The 25,446-nt window shown below is 41.5% G+C and overlaps 1 protein-coding gene across 5 annotated transcripts in view; it reads right to left on the bottom strand.

The window, feature by feature from the left end:
- The window catches only part of Hnrnpr (heterogeneous nuclear ribonucleoprotein R), a 34,537-nt gene extending 13,119 nt beyond the window's left edge, over positions 1-21,418 (bottom strand). For 2 of the 5 annotated variants that reach the window (XM_036178701.1, XM_036178703.1), the window contains exons 1-6: positions 21,341-21,418; positions 18,090-18,258; positions 15,796-15,914; positions 14,977-15,084; positions 11,922-12,035; positions 1,557-1,733 (exon numbers count right to left, since the gene is read on the bottom strand). In XM_036178701.1, coding sequence (XP_036034594.1) covers positions 1,557-1,733; positions 11,922-12,035; positions 14,977-15,084; positions 15,796-15,914; positions 18,090-18,246 — 675 coding nt within the window. In that variant the 5' untranslated portion in view covers positions 18,247-18,258; positions 21,341-21,418. The remainder of the gene's footprint in view (positions 1-1,556; positions 1,734-11,921; positions 12,036-14,976; positions 15,085-15,795; positions 15,915-18,089; positions 18,259-21,340) is intronic. The other 3 variants (XM_036178702.1, XM_036178704.1, XM_036178705.1) reach the window with 3 other exon arrangements.
- Positions 21,419-25,446: the final 4,028 nt, after the last annotated feature.

The raw sequence follows: 25,446 nt of genomic DNA, 5'->3' as shown, positions 1-25,446 counted from the left end.
AAAAGGAACAAGTAGGATTAATCAATGCCAAAGAAACACTGTTACACAAACCTCAATTCTAAATAAAGTTGTAAACTACCAAAACACTTTCAAAACTTTATGAATAAAATAAAAAATAAGGCGTTGGAGATTTAGCTCAGTGGTAGAGCACTTGCCTAGCAAGCACAAGGACCTGGGTTCGATCCTCAGCTCCAAAAAAACCAACCAAACAAACAAAAAGCAACAACAATAACATGCTAACTTTGCTGGGTGGTGGCACACTCCTTTAATCCCAGCACTCGGGAGGCAGAGGCAGGCAGATCTCTGTGAGTTCGAGGTCAGCCTGGGCTACCAAGTGAGTTCCAGGAAAGGCACAAAGCTACACAGAGAAACCTTGTCTCGAAAAACCAATAAATAAATAAATAAATATAAATATAAAAAATAAAATATAAAAATTAAAAATGTTTTATCTGAACTCACTAAAGTGACAGATTCTTTAATAAATTTTAGTTTATGTTTTAACATTACTTACCATTCGCTTACTAAAAAAGATTTAAAAAGTCACCCATAGCCGGGCAGCAGTGGTGCACACCTTAATCCCAATACTCGGGAGTCAGAGGCAGGCGGATCTCTGTGAATTTGAGGCCAGCCTGATCTATAGAGCAAGATCCAGGACAGGCACCAAAACTACACAGAGAAACCCTGTCTGGGGAGTGGGGTGGAGGGGGTGTCACCCATATACAGTCAAAAATAACAAAATAAAGCCTAGAAATTTTCTTAATATTGAATAAACAAGTTTGAAGAAAAAAATCCAGCAGAAAACTAAAACCTGGGCCAGACCAGGAAAGAACTAATTCAGAGCTCACTAATGAAACCAAATATCTGATGGATACAGCTGTGCTAAAAGGGCAGGAACTGTCTATCACTTAGCATACAACCTCAGATGCTTGGCAAGAGACTGCTAGGAAACACTGACACCGCTCCTTTCATAGACTGAGAGAGACACCTGCATACAGTAAGAATATAAGCCACCCGTAAAACTTACTGCTGCTCTAAAAAGTACAAGATGGAAAAAAGCCCTGGAGAAAAAGAAAACTGTAGAAGGCTATTAGAAAAAAAAAGGAGCTGTAGAATACAGTTTTTAAATTGTATAGCTAGATTGTGACAAAAATAAAACAGATTCACACCACTTCCTAAACCAAGTCCTAAAAAAGTCGTTGTCATCCAGTTATGTTCTGCAGAACCATCTGAAGCCTCCATTACACTGAGTGCCAAGCCTGAAGTCTGACAGCAAGAACTGACATTGTTTTTATCTAAAAGAAAAATCTGAATTGGCTTGATATTAAATTAAAAACAAAAAACAAAAAACCTGCTGAATTTTTTGGTGCTAACCAATCTGTTAACTTAGAATTATAATCAGAAAAAATAAAGCAGAGATTACATACCAACTTAGTCAATATAAAGATACTAAGAGTAGGAACTAAAGAAAATGAAACAATGTTAACTGCCAATGTTTTTGAACTGAAGTTTATTCTCTCAAATGGTAAGTTCTTGGACAGTGGATATTTATCACATACCAGTTTAACTGCTTCCTGGGCAGCTTCCTTTCCACAGAAGGTGATAAATGCATATCCTCTATTCTGACCAGAGAGCGGATCCATCATGAGGCGCAGATCCCAAATAGGACCAGCTTTTTCAAAAAGGGGTACCAACTCATCCTCATATAAGTCTCTTGGGATCTTACCTACAAAGACCTGAAATAAAATGTCCTTGTTAGAATCCAAAATAAGCATTTCGTTTTAGGGGCAGAGGCAGAATTCCTGTCTTGTCAGGAGATAAAAAGCAAAAGGTACTTAAGGTAGAATGAGGACAATTTAAATCTGGTTTAGATTAAATATGAACTCTTTTATTATAACCTTGAAGTCAGGTAGACATGGTAGCACATACCCTTAATCCCAGCACTCAGGAGGCAGAAGCAGGTGGATGTCTGTAAGTTCAAGACCAGCTTTGTCTACATAGCTAGCTAGTTTCAGCCCAACCAAGATTACATAGTATGACCTTATCCCAAAAAATTAAAATAAAGCCAGGCAGTGGTGGTGCACACCTTTAATTCTAGCACTCAGGAGGCAGAGGCAGGTGAATCTCTGTGAGTTCAAGGCCAGCCTGGTCTACAGAGGAGTTCCAGGACAGCCAAGGCTGTTACACAGAGAGAGAGGCAGAAGTAGGAGGATCTTTTTGAGTTAGAGGGCAGCCTGATCTACAAAGCAAGTTCCAGGACAGCCAGGGCTGTTATACAGAGAAACCCTGCCTCAAAAAAACAAAAACAAAAATTAATATAAAACAAACACAAAAAAGCCTAAGGCTATCAACAAAAGTTAAGTATATAAATAAAATGGAAACTGGTAGCTGCACAAAACTGTACTAACAACTTCAAATTTTAAAATTGCTATCTCGAAGATCTTTGTCAATTACAGGCCAGCTTGGTCTATACAGTGAGACACTATTTAGAAGAAAGAAGAAAGAAACAGCTAATCTGTGCCTTCATAGAAATACAACACTCATTTTGTTTGTTTATCGAGACAGGATTGTAACCATCCTGGCTGTCCTGGGACTCCTCTATAGACCAGGCTGGCCTCAAACTCACAGAGATCAGACTGCCTCTAACTCCCAAGTGCTCAGATTAAAGGCTAACAATCATCATTTTCATATAACAATAATTTAATACAAAATTGACCAGGCTTTCATTGAGTTTTCTCAATACTAAAATCTTCATTATTTAAAAGACAACCCTAATAGTTTTCAAAAAACTCTTGTCTTTGGTCTATTCCTTTATAAGGAAATTATTTGAAAATGAGGCATTACAATGTTGCCCAGGCCAGCTTCCAACTCCTGTGCTTAGATGACCCTTCTCCTTCAGCCTCCTTCCTAAGTACCTACCATTCTTGGCAAGCACACTTAATTTTAAGGTATGAAAAAAATTCTCTTTTACCATTTAACAAAGTGGCATTTCTTTAATTATAAACAAAGAGAAAAATAAAATTACAAAGCTCAGTTATAAAATAATAACATTAAAGTAAAAATAAATCAGCATTTACATAAAAAATTTCAAGTTTCTCCAACATTAACATTAAAACAACTTTTTGTTGTTGTCTTTTTGTTTTTCCAGACAGGGTTTTTCTGTATAGCCCTGGTTGCCCTGGAATTCTTTTTGCAGGCCACACTGGCCTCCAACGCATCTACCTCTGCCTCCTGGGCACTGGGTTTAAAGATGTGCACCATATGCCCAGCTCTAAAACAATCTTTTGATATAACATTTATAAGCTTCAAATATGAAACAGTAAATTAATATTTACATGAGAGAAATTTTCTAGTGAAAACTCATCTACCTCAATATTTTAAATTCAGAACAATGATCCAAACCACAGATAACGAATAAAGTAACAAAAGCACTCTGAAAGATGTGAAAAGTATTACTAGGACTGGGTATATAGCTCAATGGTAAAGTGCCTCTTTCGAACAAGTAAAATCCTAGGTTCAATCCCTAGCACTACAAATAAGAAAGCAGAAAAATCATTATTAATGGTCAGGTATTGTGGCACACACCTTTAATCCTGCCTAGCCTGTAATTTTGCCCAGAGACCCTGGCAATTAAAAAAAGTGAGGGTTTGGGTGTGGGGGAGGCAGCCCAAAGGCTATAGCTGTCCATTTCAATGAAGAGTGATGGAAAGTCAGAAAATAGTGCCAACTTAGGTTAAACCATGCTTAGAACATTTTTCTAGAAGTGTTGGGCAGGAAAATGACTAGGTACGATTTACATTCTAAGGGAAGCATACTGATAATGGTAGAAAACGAATTGTATGAACAAGCCTATCAATCAGGGTTAATAAGACAATCCTAGCAAGCTACAATCGTGGCTTAATTTAATAACAGCTGACCGATTCAAATCTATACTTCTAGTTATTTGGAACAAGTATTCTAATTAGTGAGCCAATTTCATCATTTTCCAACCACACATTCAAGGTTCAACTTCTATGATAGCAGAGAATCCATATTTTTTTTTTCTAAATAAGCTCTTATGTGATCACTATGTAGCTAAGAATAACATAGAATTCTTGATCCTTTTGCTTCCATCTCCCAAGTGCAAGAATCACAGGCCTGTGTCATCATACCTGTCAACTACATATCCCTTTTTTGTTATAGATGTATGGGTGTTTTGCCTACATACATGTCTGTTACCCAAAAAGGCCAGGAAAGGGCATTTTGATTCCTTGGACTGGAGTGAGCATCCATGTGGATGCTGGGAGTCAAATCTGGGTCCTCTATAAGAGCACAAGTGCTCTTAATCACAGAGCCATCTCCCTAGCCCCCACCCCAGGAATAGGGTTTCTATGTGTAGCCGTGGCTGTCCTGGAGCTCGCTCCATAGACCAAGCTGGCTTCGAACTCACAGAAATCTACCTGCCTCTGCCTCACAAGTACTAGGATTAAAGATATGCACCTTCACCACTCAGCCTCCCCCCTCTTTTTTAGGCAGGGTCTCATGTATATCAGGAATGGTCCTCAATTCTGTGCAGCAGAAGATGGCTTTAAACCTCTGATCCTTCATTCTCTGCCCTGGTGCTGCAATTACAAGCATTTACCACCATGTTTGCTGTATGCACTACTACTGTGCATCAAACACAAGAATGCATGGAAGAGAGCACTGTACCAACTCAATTCTTAGCCTATAATCCATCTGAAGGATACTACAAATTAAACCTAGAGCCTCACACACAGCAGCCAAGTACCCTGTAAGAACTGCATCTCTAACCCATGCTGAGCATTTTTATAAGAATTTACTTGTATTTGTGGATTTCAAAAATCATACTGGTGTAGGAGGCTGGGAATACGGCTAAAGATAGAGAATGTGGTCTAGTTAAAACACACTTAACACACAGAATATCTAGGGAGGTCACTGCCCAGGAGGGGGAGGTTATAGAAGGTAAAAGTAAGTTTTGTTCTATCTTCCAAGTATAATAAAATGGTGCTTGATAATTTTATCATTCATGATTCATGATTTCTACCCAGTGGAAATACAGATAAAGCAAAAATCAGTGATACTCTGAAAATATTTACAGCACAGCTGCATATATTTATTTACACTGCTTTGTTAACATTTGTGCCATTATTTTTAGAACTAGATAAGCTTGTTTCACTAAGCTAAATTAAAATAAAATGTATATTTCAAAAGAAATAATTTAGGAGTTGGTAATAAATCAGTCTACAGAAAAGAATAAGAAAAAACAAGCAATTTATACTCTTAATAGTAAAAGTTCAACCTGTGCTGGGCATGAGCCAACTCCCCATCTCTAAGTTTACTATTGCAAAAATATTTTCTCCCCATACATAATGCAGGGATTTCAAAGTCATATACTTGTAAGTCTCTTAAACCTACAAGTTCTGTAAAAACATTAATAAAATGAAGAATGACCCACCATTTCTTCTGAATCTTTCTACAAAATAGCCAATGAATACAATGGTTCTTAACCTGTAGGTTGAGACTCTTTCACAGGGGTCGCATAGCAGATATCTTGCATATCAGATATTTACAGATTGAAGTCTTGATTCCCCTGACTTCACCTCCTAAATATTTACCGTGGGATTAGTCACGTGCCACCATATCCTACTCTAATATTTGTTTTTGTTTTCTTAAAGCCATCATTAAAAATTTTTTAGGCCAGGGGGTGGTGGTGCATGCCTTTAATCCCAGCACTTGGGAGGCAGAGGCAGGCGGATCTCTACAGCCTGGTCTACATAGCGAGATCCAAGACAGTCTCCAAAACTACACAGAGAAACCCTGTCTTGAAAAACAAAACAAAACAAAACAACAAAAAAAAATTTTTGGTTCTGATTGAGGTCAGTGCCTCAGAATACAGCAATATTAAAACTGAACTTGAAGATGATTAGGCCTACTCTTTAGATACTACTTTATGTAAGTTACCCATTAACAAACTGTTAAGCATTATCCTGAGAATGAGAAATATACAAGAAGAATGCGTGTTCCTGCTGAAGAATGGCTTAGTGGTTAAAGAGCATGTACAACTCTTGCAGAAGACCCAAGTTCAATTCCTACAATCAACTGCCTCTAACTGTAGATCCTGAAGCACCTGATAACTAGAGCCTCTGCAGACTGCCACACACAGGTAATACACATATACACAGAAAACAAACAAACAAACAAACCAGGTGCTGGGTGTGCCTTGAATCCCAGCACTCAGGAAGGAGGTAGATGATCTCTAAGTTCAAAGCCAGCTTGGTCTACAGAGACCTAGTGGTCTCTGCCCCCAACCCTGTACTGAGATATAGACATGGGCCACCAAACCTACCTTTTATATTGATGCTGGGGATTAGAACTCAGGCCTCAAGCACTTTACCCACTAAGAGACCCTGTCTCAAAAATGTGGAGAGAGCAGGGCTAGAGAGATGGCTCAGTGGTTAAGAACATTGGCTGTTCTTCCAAAGGACCCAGGTTCAATTCCCAGCACCCACACGGCAGCTCACAGCATTCTGTAACTCCAATTCTAGGGGATCCAACACCCTCATACAGACATACATACAAGCAAAACACCAATGGGCTAAAAATAAATAAAAAGGCGGAGAGCCAGTGAGATGATTCAGCCCAACAACCTGAGTTCAATCTCTGGAATCCACATAAAAGTAGGACAGAACCAACTCCATAGCATTGTCCTCTGACCCCCACGTGCACACTATGAAATGCAAACCATGGAACCCATGCTCCCACCATTACACACACAAACATAAATAAAAATTTAAAAACAGGGACTGGACAGATGGCTCAATAGTTACAAGCACTTGGTACTCTTGCAAAGAACCCAAGTTCATTCCTAGCACCCACAACACAAGCTCACAACACCTTGCGCCTCTAGTTCCAAGAACTGATGCCTCTACATATATGCAAGAATTCAACCGTTTTTAAAAATATATGGTGGGAAACAACTGAGGAAGCATCTAACATTAATCTCTAGCCTCAACAAGCATGCCAAATGGTATAACACTGAAGACTATTAAACTGTGCTGCCCTCTTGGAAGTGTTTCAGGATACCTTAAGAATGAGGAAAAAAGCCAGGCGGTGGTGGCGCACGCCTTTAATCCCAGCACTCAGGAGGCAGAGCCAGAAAGATCTCTGTGAGTTCGAGGCCAGCCTGAGATACTAAGTGAGTTCCAGGAAAGGCGCAAAGCTACACAGGGAAACCCTGTCTTGAAAAACCAAAAAAAAAAAAAAAAAAAAAAGAGGAAAATACGGAGCAGTTGATTTCATTTTTAATCCAGTTTTCTTGTATGTGTTTATAAGAGAAAAAAAAAATTCTAACCGGGCAGTGGTGGCACACACCTTTAATCCCAGCACTCAGGAGGCAGAGGCAGGTGGATCTCTGTGAGTTCGAGGCCAGCCTGGGCTACAGAGTGAGTTCCAGGAAAGGCACAAAGCTACACAGAGAAACCCTGTCTCGAAAAACCAAAAAACCAAAAACCAAACAAAACAAAACAAAAAAATTCTAATGCTAAAGACAAACTCTAAGCCCCAAATGCTGATACAGTCTGTCACACAACAAATGTAAACACAGCCTGAGGTACATGAGACCCTTGCCTCAAACAAACAAGTAAAAACAATATTAAAACTAGTAGGAAAAAAATACTGAGAGTTCAAAAAAAGTGGATCACAATCTCTCTCTCTCTCTCTCTCTCTTGTGGTGTTAGGACAGAACCTAAAGCCTTAAACATATTAAGGACTCTACCACTCTTATCTCCTCCCTCCCTCCATTGATTTGTTTGTTTTTTGAAGCAGGATCTATATAGCTCTGGCTGGCCTCAAAACCTATAGTGACCCACCTGCCCCAAGAACTGGGATTACAAGTGTAATCCACCTCACCAACCACACCAGCCCTAGCCTCTTTTCACTTCTATTTTGAGATATGGTTTTGCTAACTGCCCAAACAGGCTTGAACTTGAGACTTTTCTGTCTCTACTTCCCAAGTAGCTTGAATTACAGGCTTGAGCCACCAGGCCCAACTGAACCACATTTCTACATTGCTTTAAAAGTATATAAACAAACCAGGTGGTGGTGGTGCACATCTTTAATTTCAGCATTCAGGAGGCAGAGATAGGCAAATCTCTGTGAGATTCAGGCCATTTGGTCTACAGTGCAAATTCCAGAACAGCCAAAACTGTAAACACTGAGAAATCCCGTGTTGAAAAACCAAGATGAAGGATAGAGCAGGGTATAGTAGTGCACACTTTTGACCCCAGCACTCGGGAGGCAGAGGTAGATAGATCTCTGTGAATTTGAGACCAACCTAGTCTACATGATGAGTTCCAGTACAGCCAAGCTATGTAAAGAGGCCTTGTCTTAAAAAAAGAAAAAAAAAAAAAGAAAAAAAAAAAAAAGAGGGGGGGGCTGGAGAGATGGCTCAGAGGTTAAGAACACTGACTATTCTTCCAGGTCCTGAGTTCAATTCCCAGCAACCACATAGTGGCTAATAACCATCTGTAGTGAGATCTGGTTCCCTCTTCTGGCCTGCAGGCACACATGCAGACAGAACACTGTATATACTAAATAAATTTAAAAGGGGGGGGGGAGATCAAGGGTGGGGGGACTGGTGAGAGGTTCAGGGGTAGAGGAACTTGCTGTACAGAAACTGACAAACTGAATTCCATTACTAGGACCCACATGATAGAAGGAGAGAAACAATTCCCACAAGTTGTCCTATGATCTCCACATGTACATACATAAATGCAATTAAAATTATTAAAAAGTAAAGGATGGGTCCAGGCTGCTCATGTCTTTAATCCCAGCACCTGAGAAGCTGAGGCAGTCAGATGGATCTGAGTTTGAGACCAGCCTAGTCTACAAAAGGAGTTCCAGGACAGCCAGGACCACATAGAAAAATGTCCCCAAACCGACCACCACCTCCATGCCCAAAAAAATAGTGAAGGATGGAGGAAGCTGTTAATGAGAGGTCAAGAGAGAAATAAGACCAAAATATTACTTATTTGTATCCCATGTTTCACTAAGGATACATGTTTCTATAAAGAACCTAGATGCCTCAGAATCTCAATTCCAACCCTACTGATAATCACAATTTTACTCTTTTATTACATTTATAATGGGGGTGGGAGTACACACCATAGCACATGTTGATGTCAAAAGACAACTTTCAGGAGTTGGTTCTCTCCTTCCATCATGTGTCCTGGAGATCCAACTCAGGTCATCAGCCATGGCAATTAGTACCTTAATCTACTGAGTCCTCTAACAGGCTCACATTATATGATTTAAAACAGTCAGCAAACTAATAATATGCAGATGGTTTTAGTGTTTCTAAACCCAAAAATGCTTAGAATCTCTTTTATTATCAAACATTAAGAAAGAGACTATTAACTATTATAACACGATAATGAAGGTCAAAGAACAAAGGCACTGAGCATACTACACTAAGAGAATAAAATAGGTACGGGAGCAGGGAGCCGGCTCAGCAAGTAAAGGTACTCCCACACAAGCCTGGGGACCTAAGCTGGATCTTCAAACCCAGATAAGGGTGGAAAGAAAGAAAGAGAGAGAGGGAGAAGAAAGAAAGAAAGGAAGGAAGGAAGGAAGGAAGGAAGGAAGGAAGGAAGGAAGGAAGGATGGATCAACTCCACAAAGCTGTCCTCTAATCTCCACACACCATCTACACATCAGACATACACACATTTTCTTTAGAGTAATGCTAACTACAGTCATCTTTGCTTATCCATTTACTTTTTTTTTTCTTTCCAGAGTTGAGGACTGAACCCAGGGCCTTACGCTTGCTAGGCAAGCGCTCTACCACTGAGCTAAATCCCCAACCCCTAGCTTACCCATTTACAAACAAAAAATTTATGATCTTTGGTTTTGGTCATCTGAAAAGTAAGTTTTAGCTTTTATGATCATACAGTTTCTAATAATATAAAGACGTCACTGTCTCCTTAAAAACTGTTCATATATGAGAGTAAATTTTTAATTTCTTATAATTCTAACAGACAACCTAAATACTTAACTCTAATGTCTAACAATGATAATATTCCCCAAATAATGAGCAGACACCATGACTAAGAAGTTACCCTTATTCTCCTCACCTCCATCATGCTGTTTATTTAAGAAATCCCTACAAACAAGGTAAGGTAGCACATGCCTGCAATCCTGTAATACCAGTATCTGAGAGGCTAAACAGCAAGTTCAAGTCCAGCCTGGACAAAGATCCAGCAAAATACCTCAGAAGGTTAATGTTCTTGCCACACAAGTCTGATGATCTGAGTTCAATCCCCAGAACTGAAAATAGAAGGAACAGGCTCCCAAAAGCAGTTCTCTAACCTCCATCCTCCACACACCTGTACTCTTACACATATCCTACATCACACCCACTCACACCCAACAATATTCTCTCTCTCTCTCTCTCTCTCTCTCTCTCTCTCTCTCACACACACACACACACACACACACACACACAACACACCACACACCAAAAGAAATTTTTTTTCGTTGGGGATTTAGCTCAGTGGTAGAGCACTTGCCTAGCAAGTGCAAGGCCCTAGGTTCGATCCTCAGCTAAAAAAAAAAAAAAAAGAAATTTTTCTTCATCAAATACTGTGTGCAGTGTGTTCCTAGCACTATGCTAAGTACTAAAGTACTAAATATAGACAACGTAGACATCAAATCAGAAAACAGTCCCTGCTGTAACGGGTTATTTTTTGTTGCCTAGTTTCTCCATTTAAAAGATCAGAGAATGCTACAATTAAAAGCACATGGACTAGGGCTGTAGGATGTGGGAGGAACCCAATGAGTAGGGTGCTTACATAGAACACAAGAAAGAACCCTGGGTTGGCTCCTGCATAAACCTGGTATGGAGTAAATTTGTTACCCCAGCACTCCAGCAGTATGAGCAAGAGAGAAACTTGTACAAAAGCCTAAGAGCCACTTCTTTAGTCATGTATGAACCAATATGCTCAACTCTTTTTCTGATTCTATAGCTACACCATCCCTTGTGGAATTCCCTCCCATTTACAATGTTTCTCATTAACTACTAAATGCATTTTATATGTTGAGAGAAAGCAAAGAGTAATGACAAGCAGTTTACAAAGTACTAACATTACAAAACAAAAATGGAGCCAGACATGATGGCTCACCCCAGTACTACAACCCCTGTATTTGGGAGGCACACAGAATCGCCAATTGTTCAAGGCCAGCCTGGTCTATATAGAGCACTTTAGGCAGGAAGGGTTACATATAAGCTGTCTTAAAATAGACATGAGCTGAGGACACTGGCATATGTCCATAACTGCAACACTCCAAGGGAGGCTTGCAAGTTCAAGACCAGTCTGGGCTACATACTAAGATACCATTTCAAATAAAAGGTCTGTCTGAGTCAAGAGCACAGAACAGTGGTAGAACACATGTTCCGAATGCATGAGGCCCCAAACTCAAATGTCTAGCACCAAAAAAACCCCAAAGACCAAAAAACCACAACTACTTCAACTACTTCTCCCTTTAGCAGTAAGCTCCAAGAATTCTTATCTGTTATTTCTTAATTTTAAAAAGTATCAAGCTAGGCTTGGAGGCACACACTTTTAATCCCAGCATGTGGTGCAGAGGCAGGCAGATCTCTGTGAGCTCAAGGCCAGCAGTCTACAAAACAAGTTCCAAGACAGCCACGACTGTTACACAGAGAAACCCTGTCTCAAAAAGCAAAAACAAAAACAAAAAAGTATCTATACCAAGATTATCCTTGCTAACAGTGGCACAAAATGCACATAAATATTACCAATATAACACTAGCCACTTTGAAAGGAATGAGGTACTTTACCCACATCATACACTAGATAATACAGTTAATAGATTGGAAAGATTTTTGGCAAAGGAATAAGAACACTTACCTCTGTTCCAATTCCAGGTTGTACACCGGAGTACACATTGTCTGGTGGAGGACCACCATACTTCCTCTGTCCTGTGGTTACATCCAGAGTATAACCAGTCCTCTCAAGCAAGGCCTAAACATAATTACACATCTGTTATACTTGAAAATATAAACACACACAAATCAATATATTAATCTTTTCTAAAAGTTGCTATAATGTTTTATGAAATGTATTTTATGGTTAGATTAAAAGCGAGCAGCTGGAAATATAGCTACATTGATAAAGGTATTTATCTAGCTAGCATGAGGCCCTGGGTTGTATCCCCAGTATAACATAAAAGCCTGGTATGGGATCTGGCTGTGGTGGTGCAAACTTTTTATCCCAGCACTCAGGAGGCAGAGAGAGGAAGGCGGATCTCTGTGAGTTCAAGGACAGCCTGGTCTACAAGGGGGAGTTCTCGAGTAGCTAGGAATGTTACACAGGGAAACTCTGTCCTGAAAACAAAATGAAACAAAACAAAACAAAAAGAAGGGCTAGAAAGATAGCTTAGCTTTAGAGTTTACTGGTCTTGCCAAGGACCATAGATTAATTCCCAGCAACCATGTAAAATATCTCATAATTAACCATCTTTAACTCCAGGTCCAGGTGTCCAATACCCTCTCCTGGCTTCCATGGGCACTGTAGTCATGTGCACAAATGTACACTCAGACACACACATATACATATACTTAAAAACAACAATAAAATATCTAAAAGTGGGTGGCCAGAGATATGGCTTTGAAATAAAGAGCACCTGCTGGTCTTGCAGAAGACCTAGGTTTGATTCCCAGCACACACATGGTGGCTTATAACTGTCCTTAACTCCAGTTCCATTTGTTTGTTGCATATTCTTACTATAACACAAGCTCCAGAAAAACTGGACAATCTCAAAATATAGACTCTAAATTTGGCAACTACCAAATAAATACTCAAGATTTCAAAAGAAGAAACCTTATTATTTCTTGATTATCATCCTATCTCATTAACATTGGTTAAGAGAAGTCAGAGAAAATATGCCCTTGGGCTGGAGAGATGGCTCAGCGGTTAAGAGCACTGACTACTTTCAGAGGTCCTGAGTTCAATTCCTAGTAACTCACAACCACCTGTAATGAGATCTGGTGCCATCTTCTGGCCTGCAAGGACACATAGACAGAATACTGTATACATAGTAAATAAATAAACCTTTAAAAAAAAAAAAAAAAAGAGAGAGAGAGAGAGAAAGAAAGAAAATATGCCCTTAGCCTGGCAGTGGCAGTACACAAATTTAATCCTAACACTCGGGAGGCAGAGCTAGGCAGATCTCTGTGAGTTAGGGGCTAGCCTGGTCTATAGCACGAGATCCAGGACAGGCTCCAAAACTACACAGAGAAACCCTGTCTCAAACCCTCACCTCAAAAAAGAAAGAAAATATGCCCTTGCCCTCAAAGAGCATGCACTATATATAGATAGCTTTCATATGAAAGGCCTATAGAACATCTTTTGTTGGCAAACAAAATATGCAATCAAGAGGGCAGTGGTAGCGCATGCCTTTAATCCCAGCACTTAGGAGGCAGAGGCAGTCGGATCTCTGTGAGTTTGAGGCCAGCCTGGGCTATAGAGTAAGTTCCAGGAAAGGTGCCAAAGCTACACAGAGAAACCCTGTCTCAAAGAACCAAAAAAAAAAAAAAAAAAAAAAAAAAAACAAAACTGCAATCTACCAAGAAAGAGAAGAGCTTTGCCATTAGGTTTTTAATTACACAGAGCAATACCACATTTATGTGTATTAGGTTTAGTTAATCCTGGGATTCCACAGGGATAGACATCTTGGGCCATCCATTTTTCTACCTTTGACTCAAAGCTTTTAAACACAAATATATATGTAATAGCAACATAACCAAGTATACATATTATACAAATAACATACAAATTAGCAATTGTACTGGTTCGTTTGTCAACTTGACACAACCTAGGTATATCTGGGAAGGAATCTTAACTGATAAAAACACCTCCATAAAACTGCCTGGCAAGTCTCTGGGGTATTTGCTTGATTAACTAATCTTGAAATAGGAGGGCTCAGTACACTGGAGGCAGTGCCACCTTGGGCAGGTGGTTCAGGGTATATAAGAAAACAAACTGGGCAAACTATGGGAAGCAAGCCAGTAAGAAGGATTCTTCTATGGTCTCTGCATCAATTCCTGCTTCCAGGTTCCTGCCTTGAGTTCCTGCTCTGACTTTCCTCAGTGATAGACTCTAATAGGGAAGTATAAGATGAAATAAACCTTATTCTTCCAAATTTGCTTTTGGTCATAGTGTTTTATCATAACAATAGATGCTTTTACCTAAGACAAAAATATACACGTTTTACAAATGGTGAGGAGAAAAGTATAAAGGCACTTTACAAAGTTAGTTATACTAAACATATGCCACCTGAACAAACACGGCCAACATTCAATACCATTCCAATTAAATCTGGGAGTAGAGCCCAGGATAGAGCACTTGCTAAGCATGTGTGAGGCTCTAGGTCAGACCCCCAGGGCTGGGGTTGGGGGTAATCTCTGCAACATCAACAATACCCACTTAACTAGGTCTTTCAGGAAAAGCCTATTTGCCTTCCAAAGCAGTTATCTAAATAATAATGATAATGACTGGGGAGGGTGGACACTTTACATATGAATTCACTTAACCTTCACAGCTCCAGGAGGTAAACACAACCATTACCATTTTATAAATAAACTGAGGTCAGGGAAACTTCAAAAGGAAGTAAGTTACAGTACAATAGCTCTTTCTCAAGGGAAAAAGTTCAGGCATGATAGCTCAGGCCTATCATTTTAGCATTCAGGAGGCTGAGGCAGGATCACCATGAATTTGGGACCAGCCAGGGATACACAGTGAGTACCATGCCAGCTTGAGCTGCATAATGGGACCCTGTAGCAAACAAACAAAATATAAACAGTGCTTATAAAGAAAGTAATAAACATGCCCCTCTGTCAGAAAAGGAAGAGTCTGAATTAGGGCTTCTCATCAATACTGTAAACCCCCCTCCAGTCGTGTTTACCTTGATCTTTGCCTCATCTGGCCCTTTTGTGGACTCCTGCACCTTGCTGCCCTGTTTCTCTCTCTGCCTGTAGGTCTTCATAACTCCACATAAAAATGCACTTTTGTTCTAAAACATGCAAGCAATCCAAAAGGAAGAATTACCAGGAATCTCTGAAGGGTCAAATACACAATGAAATTTAATAATCATTCCATTCATTCAACAAATATTTTGATGAGTAGTCATCACCTACCAGAGGCTGGAGCAGACAACATTAAGACAGTGCCTCAGGGAGCTTACCTTCCAAACTGGGAAAAAATGGTCTTCCATTTGTTAATATTTCATTGAAGCTGGACTATCTTTCCAAGATGTCTAAAAATATTTCTCATACAAAAATAGAACAAGCCGGGCGGTGGTGGTGCACACCTGTAATCCCAGCACTCGGGAGGCAGAGGCAGGTGGATCTCTGTGAGTTCAAGGCCAGCCTGGTCTACAGAGCTACTCCAAAGCTACAGAGAAATTCTGTCTCAAATAACAAAAAAAAAATCTAATAACACAAAAAATATTTTTTAAATGTAAGCAATTCAAACATATAAAACACTAATCAAACCATGGCCTTAAGTTTTTGAAGAAAGTTACTGTATAAGAAGGTGGGGGAAGGCTTTTGCCTTGTGCTTACACTTCTGAAACTCTGACACCTATCTTTTTTCCCATAAGTTTTTCAAGGGAGAGATAGTCACAAATAAGAAAGACCACTTCCCCATAGGGAAAAGAGTATGTCACAGTTCAACAGCTGCAGATCATCAACTGCTCAGAGACATTTGCTAGTACTGACCTTACCTGAACATGAGATAAGTCACTTTCCTTGAACTGCTGTAGTACAGACAGAGCTCCTTCTTCATTAAATTCCCTGAGAGCATCAATTGCTCTTTCATCAAGATCGACATAAGCTACCAACCCTAAAAATCAAATTGAAAAAGGTTAACATTATTGCAATAAAAAGAGCAAGCTAACTGTCCTAGCAAGAGTTGTTACATTCAATACCATCTGACAAATTACATTCTCATTTAACTATATGCATATAGTTATACAAATAAGATATAGATAGTATAAGTACAAAAATCAAACATAAAATGTCAACTATAAATATGAATTTTTAACTTAAAAAAACTTAGGATCCTAAATTTTTTCCAACTCCCCAAACAGCAGTAAGTTCTGAAAATCTGATGCACATACTGTACTACAGATGAACCATTCATTTAAGAAATTCTGGTTTATATTAGAGTGGCAAGAATACACTATTTCTTCAGTATGAATATTCATATTACAGGTTGTTATAACTGTTTACTATAAAAGAGGTAGGAGAAAATATGAGAACCAATTTTACTTAATTCTTTCCACTCCAAAGACATGTCAAAGGTTTTCCTTCCTTAGCACCAAAAATAAATTAAAATGTGTTTATCCAAGCATCTACTTTGCTGCAGTCAGAATGTGGAAAGGCATAATTTTAAATTATTCTACAAATGCAAGTGCAGCTTGCTAAATCAATTCTGAAGCCGTATTTTAAGCCAATCTTTTTCTTCTGAAGTAACAAGCTGAGACTTAAAAGATGCTGTGGCATTCACAACACTGTCAATAATGACAATCTCTTTCAAATGCCAATAAAAATGTTACAAATTTTAAATAAAGTATGCAGAATATATGTGTGTGTGCTGCATTCTATATATGTATATATGTAGTCTTCTTAATGACCCAAAGAATATCTGTTTAAAGTAACTTAATATATAAGGCACCTTTTCAGAATTGGTCCAGTGTAAAACAGAAATATTTGACAGATTAACAGCCCCCTCCCCAAGTCCGTATGAACCAACACCGAAAGTGATTCTATTTTGGTAAAGCCAAAAAGAACTTTATTTCCTATAGTAAATAAACTGAAAATAAATGTAATGCCACTTGCAAAGTTATTGCTAAAAAATGTTGCCATGCCATGTTTTAAAAGCTCAAAATGAGCATGGCTAAGTGACTAAAGTTTCCTTACTTGAATATTCACACTACCACCCAAAGCCACAACTCAGGAGAATCATCAATCCATCCTATCAATCCAATCCTACACCCAAACCATCAGCCTCTTAGCAGTAACAAAACACTATACAAGGGAGCGTCTCTGAGCAGATCACTGCCAGTTCTCTATGGCAGAATGTCACAGAAAGTTCCTGAGAACTGGTTTTCAAATGGGACCATCACCCAGGAGTCATTTTTAAAAGCCATTTTAGTATCTAAAATTAAATCTCAGCTGTTGAGATTTAAAATATTTTAAGGGAAAAAAAAGCACAGCTATTTGTCTACTGTATTTAAGACATTTCTAAGAGAAACAATTCAATTCTCTCTCCTGATCTGGATAGGCACACAAACACAGAGGAAGAAAGTTTCCATCTATGGCCCCAAAGGAGGGCACATTTATTTACGAACACCATTCCCTAAGGGTAAATATTTCTCTCCCTCTTTAAAACTTCAAACCACTTACAACCGACCATATTAAGATGTTCAAATTTGCTTAAGCACTTAACCATGGGACTTAACACATTAAAGAAAAAACAAAAACAAAAAAAACAGCTGTTACAAACCAAACACTTCCAAATTACCGAGAGATGTGAATTTCTGTCTGTTAGAAACCAGACAGGCCACAAACTCTCTAGGAGTCTGACATATTATTGTTTCAGAAAATACAGTCTAACTATTCCTCTTATTATGCCACCTAATCATACCTAAGCTGATTTAACAGTCACTTTTAAAAAGCTAAAAGTAGAAAAGTAAAGCAAAATGATGACTGATTTAGGTTAAGGGGGAAATGCAAAATTTGGTATGCTGAAACATACATTTTAATTGGTAGTAAATCTAAGACAAATTGATGATCTGTTCTGAAACAACTAAGACTGCATTTTCAACACTAAGAAGGCTTCAAAATAATGAAATAGGAATATCAAAGTCAAACCCAATATGCCCTCAATGAAGGGGAAGTATATTCAGCTCTACATAGAAACAGTAAGCATTATTTAACCTTAAAAATCTATAAAATTCAACGTGGTTTGCCCTCACTTTCATAACCAGTCAGAAACAAGAAATGCATATTATACCTGTCTGAAATATTTCATCAAGTCTTTCTGCCACCTTCTGTGGGAGGCCTGCCTCTATCAGTGTCTTGTAGTGTTCTGTGTGAGTTACACTGGAAGTATCCATTGGTTCTTCCTCTTCTTTTAACTGTACCGCATTACCATTCACCTGATTAGCCATTTTATTATGCTGCTGGAAAAAATTCAGGAGCTATATTACATTAAGCCAGAAATAACTAGTTTGTAGGACAATGCATGATTTATCTGAACTAATTTGTACACATGCTGCTAATAACAACTATCCAGAATATTTTATGCCTTTTGTGAGCATCTGATCTAAATTTTCAATAACAATCTTGTGAAACTATTGAAAATGTACATGGAAGTACTAGAGCCTTAAGCAACTTCATGTACTCTGGGCTAAAAAGGCTTAAATTTACTGAAGGTACAATTGCTGAGTAACAAAAGCAGCCATTGTGTTCTGGGGAGCAAATGAACAAACCACCACAAAATCCTAAAAGCCCCTCAGCTTATAGATTTCTAAAGTTTGCTTTAAAACAGAATGAACACCCACACATCACTTAGTCAAGGTTTAAGAACTTTCCATTTTTCCTAGCTCTGCTTCAGAAACAACATAGGTATGAAATAAATCCATGTTGTATCTAGTTCAATGAGCTAGTGGCTTGGGTTCTCTCCACCTCACTTAAAAAACACAACTTTCACATTAATTTTTTCTAAGATTAATTCACTATTCCCATTCACAGATTTAAAAGAAAAAATGACCAATTTTAAAAGCTAACCCAATGTTTAAAGTCTACATAAAAATAAGTGAGCTATAGTTGAGGTTGCTTCTTGCTTAAAAAAAAAAAAAAATCAGAAATATGAATTAAATTTTTCTTGTCAGTGAAAGAAAGTTGCAAAAAATACTGAAGAATGGACAACTTCCAAAAAACTTCACAAACACTATCTAGTTGGCATTAACTTCAGCCAGATTTCTCAGATTAACCTACCAAAATCATTTTGTATGTTCAGCCTGTATATAATGCTGAAATGGACCAATTCCCTGAAGAGAGAGTAAATCACAGAAACATACAAAGCCAGTCTATACTACCTCAAAGTCAGGGAATTTAAGTGTGTTTGTGGTGAAATCATAATGTGATGAAGATAACTGGTGGCACAATAAAGATATTGTGGCACATACTGAAATAAAGGCATGATGGAGGTGAGTCTCAAGAAATGCCTACTTCCCTTAAAGAAACTCTAGATAGCCAGCTAAGAAAATACAAGTCACCTAAAAGCACTAAAGCCTAAGATAACCAATCACTTCCAGATTGATTACTCACCAAACACTACGCAAATGTGCCAGGTGCCGTTTCCTGACATAAAACAACTCTGCATTTGAACATCCACTGATATTTAGTTGAAGTTAATGAGAGGAAAAGCCAAAGAGGGCGGGAGGCCACACGAAAAAGGAAAATGTGAACAGTGGTACTCTGAGAAGGACCTCAACAGCTTGACTTCCCATCATCACAAAACTCACCCTAGCCCTAATGTCTAGAGAGACGCGGACTAAAGTCAAAGTCGCATTGGATAAATCTATCTCAAGGAAAGCCTCAGATTCTGATGAACTAGCAAAAAATGGAAACATCCAAAACTGTCACAAGAAACTATTAGCACAGAAGATGAGCACAATTTACTGATTAATACAATCTAGTCCTATGAGAAGCACTCTAAAATCCTCGATCTTTTTGTGAACACATAGTCTTCCCATCCCTCCCAAACACTACAGTAAGAAGAGCACCACAACTCTAGAGTTCCACCACAAGACCTTCACAGCACTGCACCTGTGAATACTACGTTACAGGAGAGGCAAATTAACGGAGAAGTCAATGAACAACTGTTAAGGTGAAGTGGTTTTTTAAAATATGCATGAAGCAAAACGACAAGTTATGTATTAAGCACAAGACAGATATATATGACTATCATCGATATTGAAATTGTTTTGAAATTTCCATTTTGTCAACTTAGAAAAAAAAAAAAAAAAGGTAAAATAGACTCCAGAAAATAAAACCTTCAGAACAAGGGGCGGGGGGAGGGGGGGAGCCTCTTCAAGCCGAATACAAAGTGCTCATTTAAAAGACTTATGTTATGAGACCATTTAAAACTCATGTCAATTCAACACAATGCCACACAGCCAAACCATGTTTCTGGATGCAGCAAATATACTAACGTGACTGGAATCCTTTAACCTAAACATTTTTTTTTTTTTTGCAAAGAAAAAAAAAATTACAAAATAAAGCCATTTAAGCAAGATTTATAAGGGCCGCTGGGAGACTTGGGAAGTCAGTACTAGCTCCTCCCTGACTTTTGGCGAGCATCTCTAAGCAAAATGTTAAGAGACGGGCTTTAAAAGAACCAACGAAAGCTAACCGTTATCTCAAAGCTCGGTAGTGTCAAGCCTGATTCCTGACACATACATTCTGCCTCAGAAGGGCAAGGTGGGAAAAAAAATCTCAAACAGGTAACAAGAAAGGACTGAACCTTTCAAGAACGCCTGGGCTTTCGTCTTGAAATTCTGGCCACATGGTTACTACCGTGTGAGAAAAAGAAGCGCTTTTCCAATCTGGAGCGCCTAGGACATTCTCAGAATTACCTAGCTCAGGCGCCGCTCGAAACCAAGTGTCACGGCCTCTAAGTAGTCATTTTTTCCTTCAAATCTCGGCTCCAAGCATGCAGGATGGGGATCGGCCCCTCGGCTCCGACTCCCACAAAAGTTTGCTCCCGGCACGGGTAACCCTAGGATTTGCACCCCGCCCTCGGCTCACCCCACCCCCTCGGGCGCGACCCGGTTATCAACACATCCCACTCGCGGCCCGGAGAGATGCGGACCAGGCCTGACCGCAGGCCGAGGGAGAAGCAACGGGGTCAGGGAACGCCTGAAACCCTTCGCCCGGCCGGGCCGGCGAGAGCGGCGGGCGGAGGCGGGAAAAGCACCGCGAGACCGGCAGGCCGCGCGGAGGACAGCGGACCGAGGGGCCGGGCACCCGAGGGGCTGAGGACCAGGAGCGAGAGAGGAGGCGCAGCGGCAGGACTCAGGCCCGCGGCTGCGCGGCCGGCCCGAGCAGAAACCGCCCCCGGCCCATTCCCCCCCCCCACCCTCGGGCCTCGGAGCAAAGACCCAAACTGCAGACCCGGCCGCCGAGCCTGGGCCCGGCCGAGCCCGGTCAGACCGGGACTCCCGGCCCCTCCCCCCACGGGCCAGCCGCGAGACTCACCAGGGCAGAGCGGGGGGCCGGCGGCCTGGCCCGTGAGAATCAGCGCGAGGCGCTTTGAAAACGACTAGAAATGGCGCGCGCGCCACCCCCTCCCCCCACCCCTCATGGACCGAGACGCGATCCCGGCAGCACGCGGGGTTTCCCGGAACTGCTTCCAGGGACTCCGTGCGGCCGAGCAATCAGCTCGTGAGGCTGTCTGATAGGCAGTCCAGCGGGCCAATAAGAGAGAGGGAAAGCGGCCCCCCGTGCCGGTGACTCCGAGAGCCAATCGGTGGGGCCGTCGGGCTGAGCCAATGAGGGCTCTCAGCGCCACTGGCTCAGGCGCCTCGGGGCGGGGGCATGCACACAAAGGGGTCTGTTGGTGGGAGCCCCTGGTAGTGGCGAGGCCGCGGGGCTGCAGGCCTTTGCGTGGCCGACGCTCCTCCTTCTTCGTCTACCAGGGTTGCGAGGCTGGAAACCTAGGCCTCGCGCCGCGTGGCCGCCCCCAGAGCCCTGCCCCCCCGGGTCCTTGCGGCCGCGCTCCGCAATGGCGCTGCTGCTACCCGGCGCGGGAGTTGCTTATCCCCAATCCTCCCTCACGCCTTGCTGGCAGGCCGGAGAGCGTAGGTTCCCGAACACGCCCTTCGCCACGCGCTCGGCTCCGAAGAATGGTTTGACTCGTTTGGCTGGTGGTTTCTCTGTAGAAAAGCATCCCTTGGAACGATCGGGGAAACTGCTTGTTTCCCTCCCTGGCTCCTTTCCACGCAGGATAAAGTGGCTCTGACTCAAGAGCCATGTTAACAGAAGTCAGGGACTCCAGAGTTTGGAGCACAGAGTTAGATTTACGCAGGGGGCAACGCGTTCTTTCCCCCAAAGTGACTAATTTCTGGTATTCATAAACTGCTCTCTCTCACCTGTCACTCCCGTCCCAACCCCAACCTCAGGGGAAGTCAAGGAATCTGTTTCCAAGTGTATCTGGAGATCAAGTTTCTCAAACCCGAGAAACCAAAATGTTATTGATAACCTACCCCTGCATTTTTTTTTCCCCCAGACAGGGTTTCTCTGTATAGTTTTGATGCCTGTCCTGGATCTCGCCCTGTAGACCAGGCTGACCTCGAACTCACAGAGATCCGCCTGCCTCTGCCTCCCGAGTGCTGGGATTAAAGGCGAGCGCCATCGCCGCTGCCGCCCAGCTACCCCGGCTGCAGAATTGCACGTGTGCATCTGCAGAAATGCACGTGTGCGGCACTTGACGCCTCTGTGGCTGTGTTGAGAGGTGGGGCCTTTATTGGAAGGTGTTTCAGGCACTAGGACTCCACCCTCAATGGGTTAATGCTGACTATGGAAGGGCTTCAGGCTGTGAGTTTGATGTCTGACTCTGATTTTCTCTGCATCTTTTGAGCTTCCACCATAGGGTGACAACCACAAGAAGGCCTTTACCCCGTGTGCCCAGCTGCCAGCCTACAGAACTAAAAATTTAAACCCTGTTCTCGGGGCTGGACAGATGACTCAATGCAAGCTTAGAAATCTGACTGAGCCAGGAGCTGGTGGCACACACCTTTAATCCCAGCACTCAGGAGGCAGAGGCTCTTATGAGTTCAAGGACAGCCTGGTCTACAAAGTGAGTTCCAGAACACCCAGGGCTACACAGAGAAATCCTGTCCTGAAAAACAAAGCAAAACAAACAACCTGACTTTGAATCCAGCACCTGTGTAAAAAGCCTGGCCTGACCACATGTAAACCCCAGTGCTGATGATGAGGCTGAGGCAGGAGAATCACAGGAAGGAGCTTGCTTAATGAGAGACCCTCTCTCCAGGGAATAAGGTAGAGAGTGGGAGAGCAGGACACCCAGCATCCTCCTCTGCCCTTGGTCTGCACTTCCCTTTACATACACACACACACACACACACACACACACACACACACACACACGTGCGCGTGCATGCGCGCACAAATAAAACATTGCTCTCTATAAATTATCCCATCACAGGTATTCTGCCATAGCTATCCTAAAGAGGCTATGGCACCCACTAGGTGTTTAGTACCAAGGCAGTATTACGGGATGTAAAACACAGACATGCTCAGTGTTAGAGCAGGTACTTCCATACAAAGGGCCCTAAGTTCAGACCCCAACTTGGGGAAATAATAATAATAATAAAAAGTTCTGGAAGCTGGAGACACCCAGGTTCAATTTCAGCACCTACATGGTGACTCAAAAATCTTGCTACTCCAGTTCCAAAGGATCTGACTCCCTCTTCTGACCTTCTTGGACACTAGACACACTTGAGATATGCAATCATATTTGTAGGTAAAGCACCTATACATATAAGAAATAAATCTTTTTTTTTAAGATTTATTTATTTATTATGTGTAGAGAAGAGGGCACCAGATCTCGTTACAGATGATTGTGAGCCACCATGTGGGTGCTGGGAATAGAACTCAGGACCTCTGGAAGAGCAACCAGTGCTCTCAACCACAGAGCCATCTCTCCAGCCCCCAGAAACTCTCTTTTTAAAACAGACTCTAACTTTTTCTTTTGGATGTTTTCCTTCTTCCTGCAAAGCTACCGAGACACTTACACTCAATACTTCCACATTGCTTTTGCCACTGGCAGGGACTTCTGAGGAAACTATCCAGGCTTTTGCATCGACCAGATGAGATGGGGCATACTCAGAGTGCAAAATACTGACTGTATCCTCAGTTCCTTCAGGAACGCTTATGCAAAATACCTGTACAACATCTATGCACAAAGTATAAATGTAAGGATGATCACGCCCCACTTCAAGAAGTCTGGTGAGAGGTTCTGATATCAGCCTGTTTGAGATTACCAAAATAACTCAGTTGTTCTGATTTTAAAAATTATACCTTTAATAATAGAATATTGTTAGGATAATACAGCTATAGACAAGACACTAGGATAATTGACCAATACCAAGGGAATGCGCTCTACAGATTCACTTGTTCATCCCCTCCACAACCACAGAAGACAGGCACAGAGTGTCTGGGCATGTGCGGCATCAGCCAGGGACCTGCAAACAGAAGGCATGCAAATAGCACTAGTGAAGCATGGCAGCTGCGACTCCCACAAAGTTCAGCACAGGAAGTGGGCAGCAACTGACCGCAGGAGAGAGAGCAGAGCTGCCATGGCCACCCCGCTGGAGTACACATGTACGGAGAGATGGGAAGGCAATGAGAAACCTTTCCCGAGCCTTTCATCTCCTAGAAAGCAAGAGCAGCAAATGGGATGCTAGCATAACCTTTAAAGGAAGGCTGGAGGAGGGTTGCCAGGGTGGAGTGGGGGAGCGTGGGGGCAGGGTAAGAACAGGGGAGGGAAAGGGGGTGAAATGAAGTTGGGTCAGAGGTGCTGCCTTCTACAAGCTACTCCCAAGCCGTCACTTACAGCGACTCAAAGACGCAACAGGAGAATGCTGAAAGCCACCCGTCATCGGCTACACTGATACAGACGACATATCTGCGTTTAGTTACCAAGAATACGTAAGTCACCTAACAGTTAAAATATGAACACCCACGGCAGGCTAGATTTTGTACAGAAAAGAAACCATGTGCCCTGCCCCAGGTTCGTACTCAAATGGGAGTGACCACTTAAAGTTCCCTGGAGTGGTTTTTCATTTGGTGGCTTTTGAGGTTGTCCCTAGTGAGTGACAGTGTCACCCAGCTATGCTCACAGTGACTCTGTAGTGAAAGCGCTACGTCTTAAAGGCCAAATCCCAAAGAGTTTGAACAAAAAGCGTTTTCTTTTTTGTTGTTTTTCAAGACAGGGTCTCTCTGTGTAGCCCTGGCTATTTTGAAACTCACTCTGTAGACCAGGCTGGCCTCGAACTAACAGAGATTTGCCTGCCTCTGTCTCCCGAGTATGTGTAGCACTCCTCCATCTACTCCCCACCCTGCAAAAGTTTTCCTAAAAAAAAAAGTTAATGTTTGCAACTTTGTACTAAGCACCACAGAAATAGCTGGGCACTGACTGATCCCCTTCCATCCCCACAGGACTGACTAATCACCAGTATCCGGTGATCTCATAATTCCTGCTTGGGCTGCGATAAGGAGAACCGGGTACGGGCTACACTGGATCAACTCTTGCTTAAACTATTTGTATCTGGAGGCTGGAA

Source organism: Onychomys torridus, chromosome 2, assembly GCF_903995425.1.
Source record: "Onychomys torridus chromosome 2, mOncTor1.1, whole genome shotgun sequence".
NCBI classification, from domain to species: Eukaryota; Metazoa; Chordata; class Mammalia; order Rodentia; family Cricetidae; genus Onychomys; species Onychomys torridus.
Note: the sequence above shows the minus strand (reverse complement) of the source record. Positions and strands in the feature narration are given on the sequence as shown.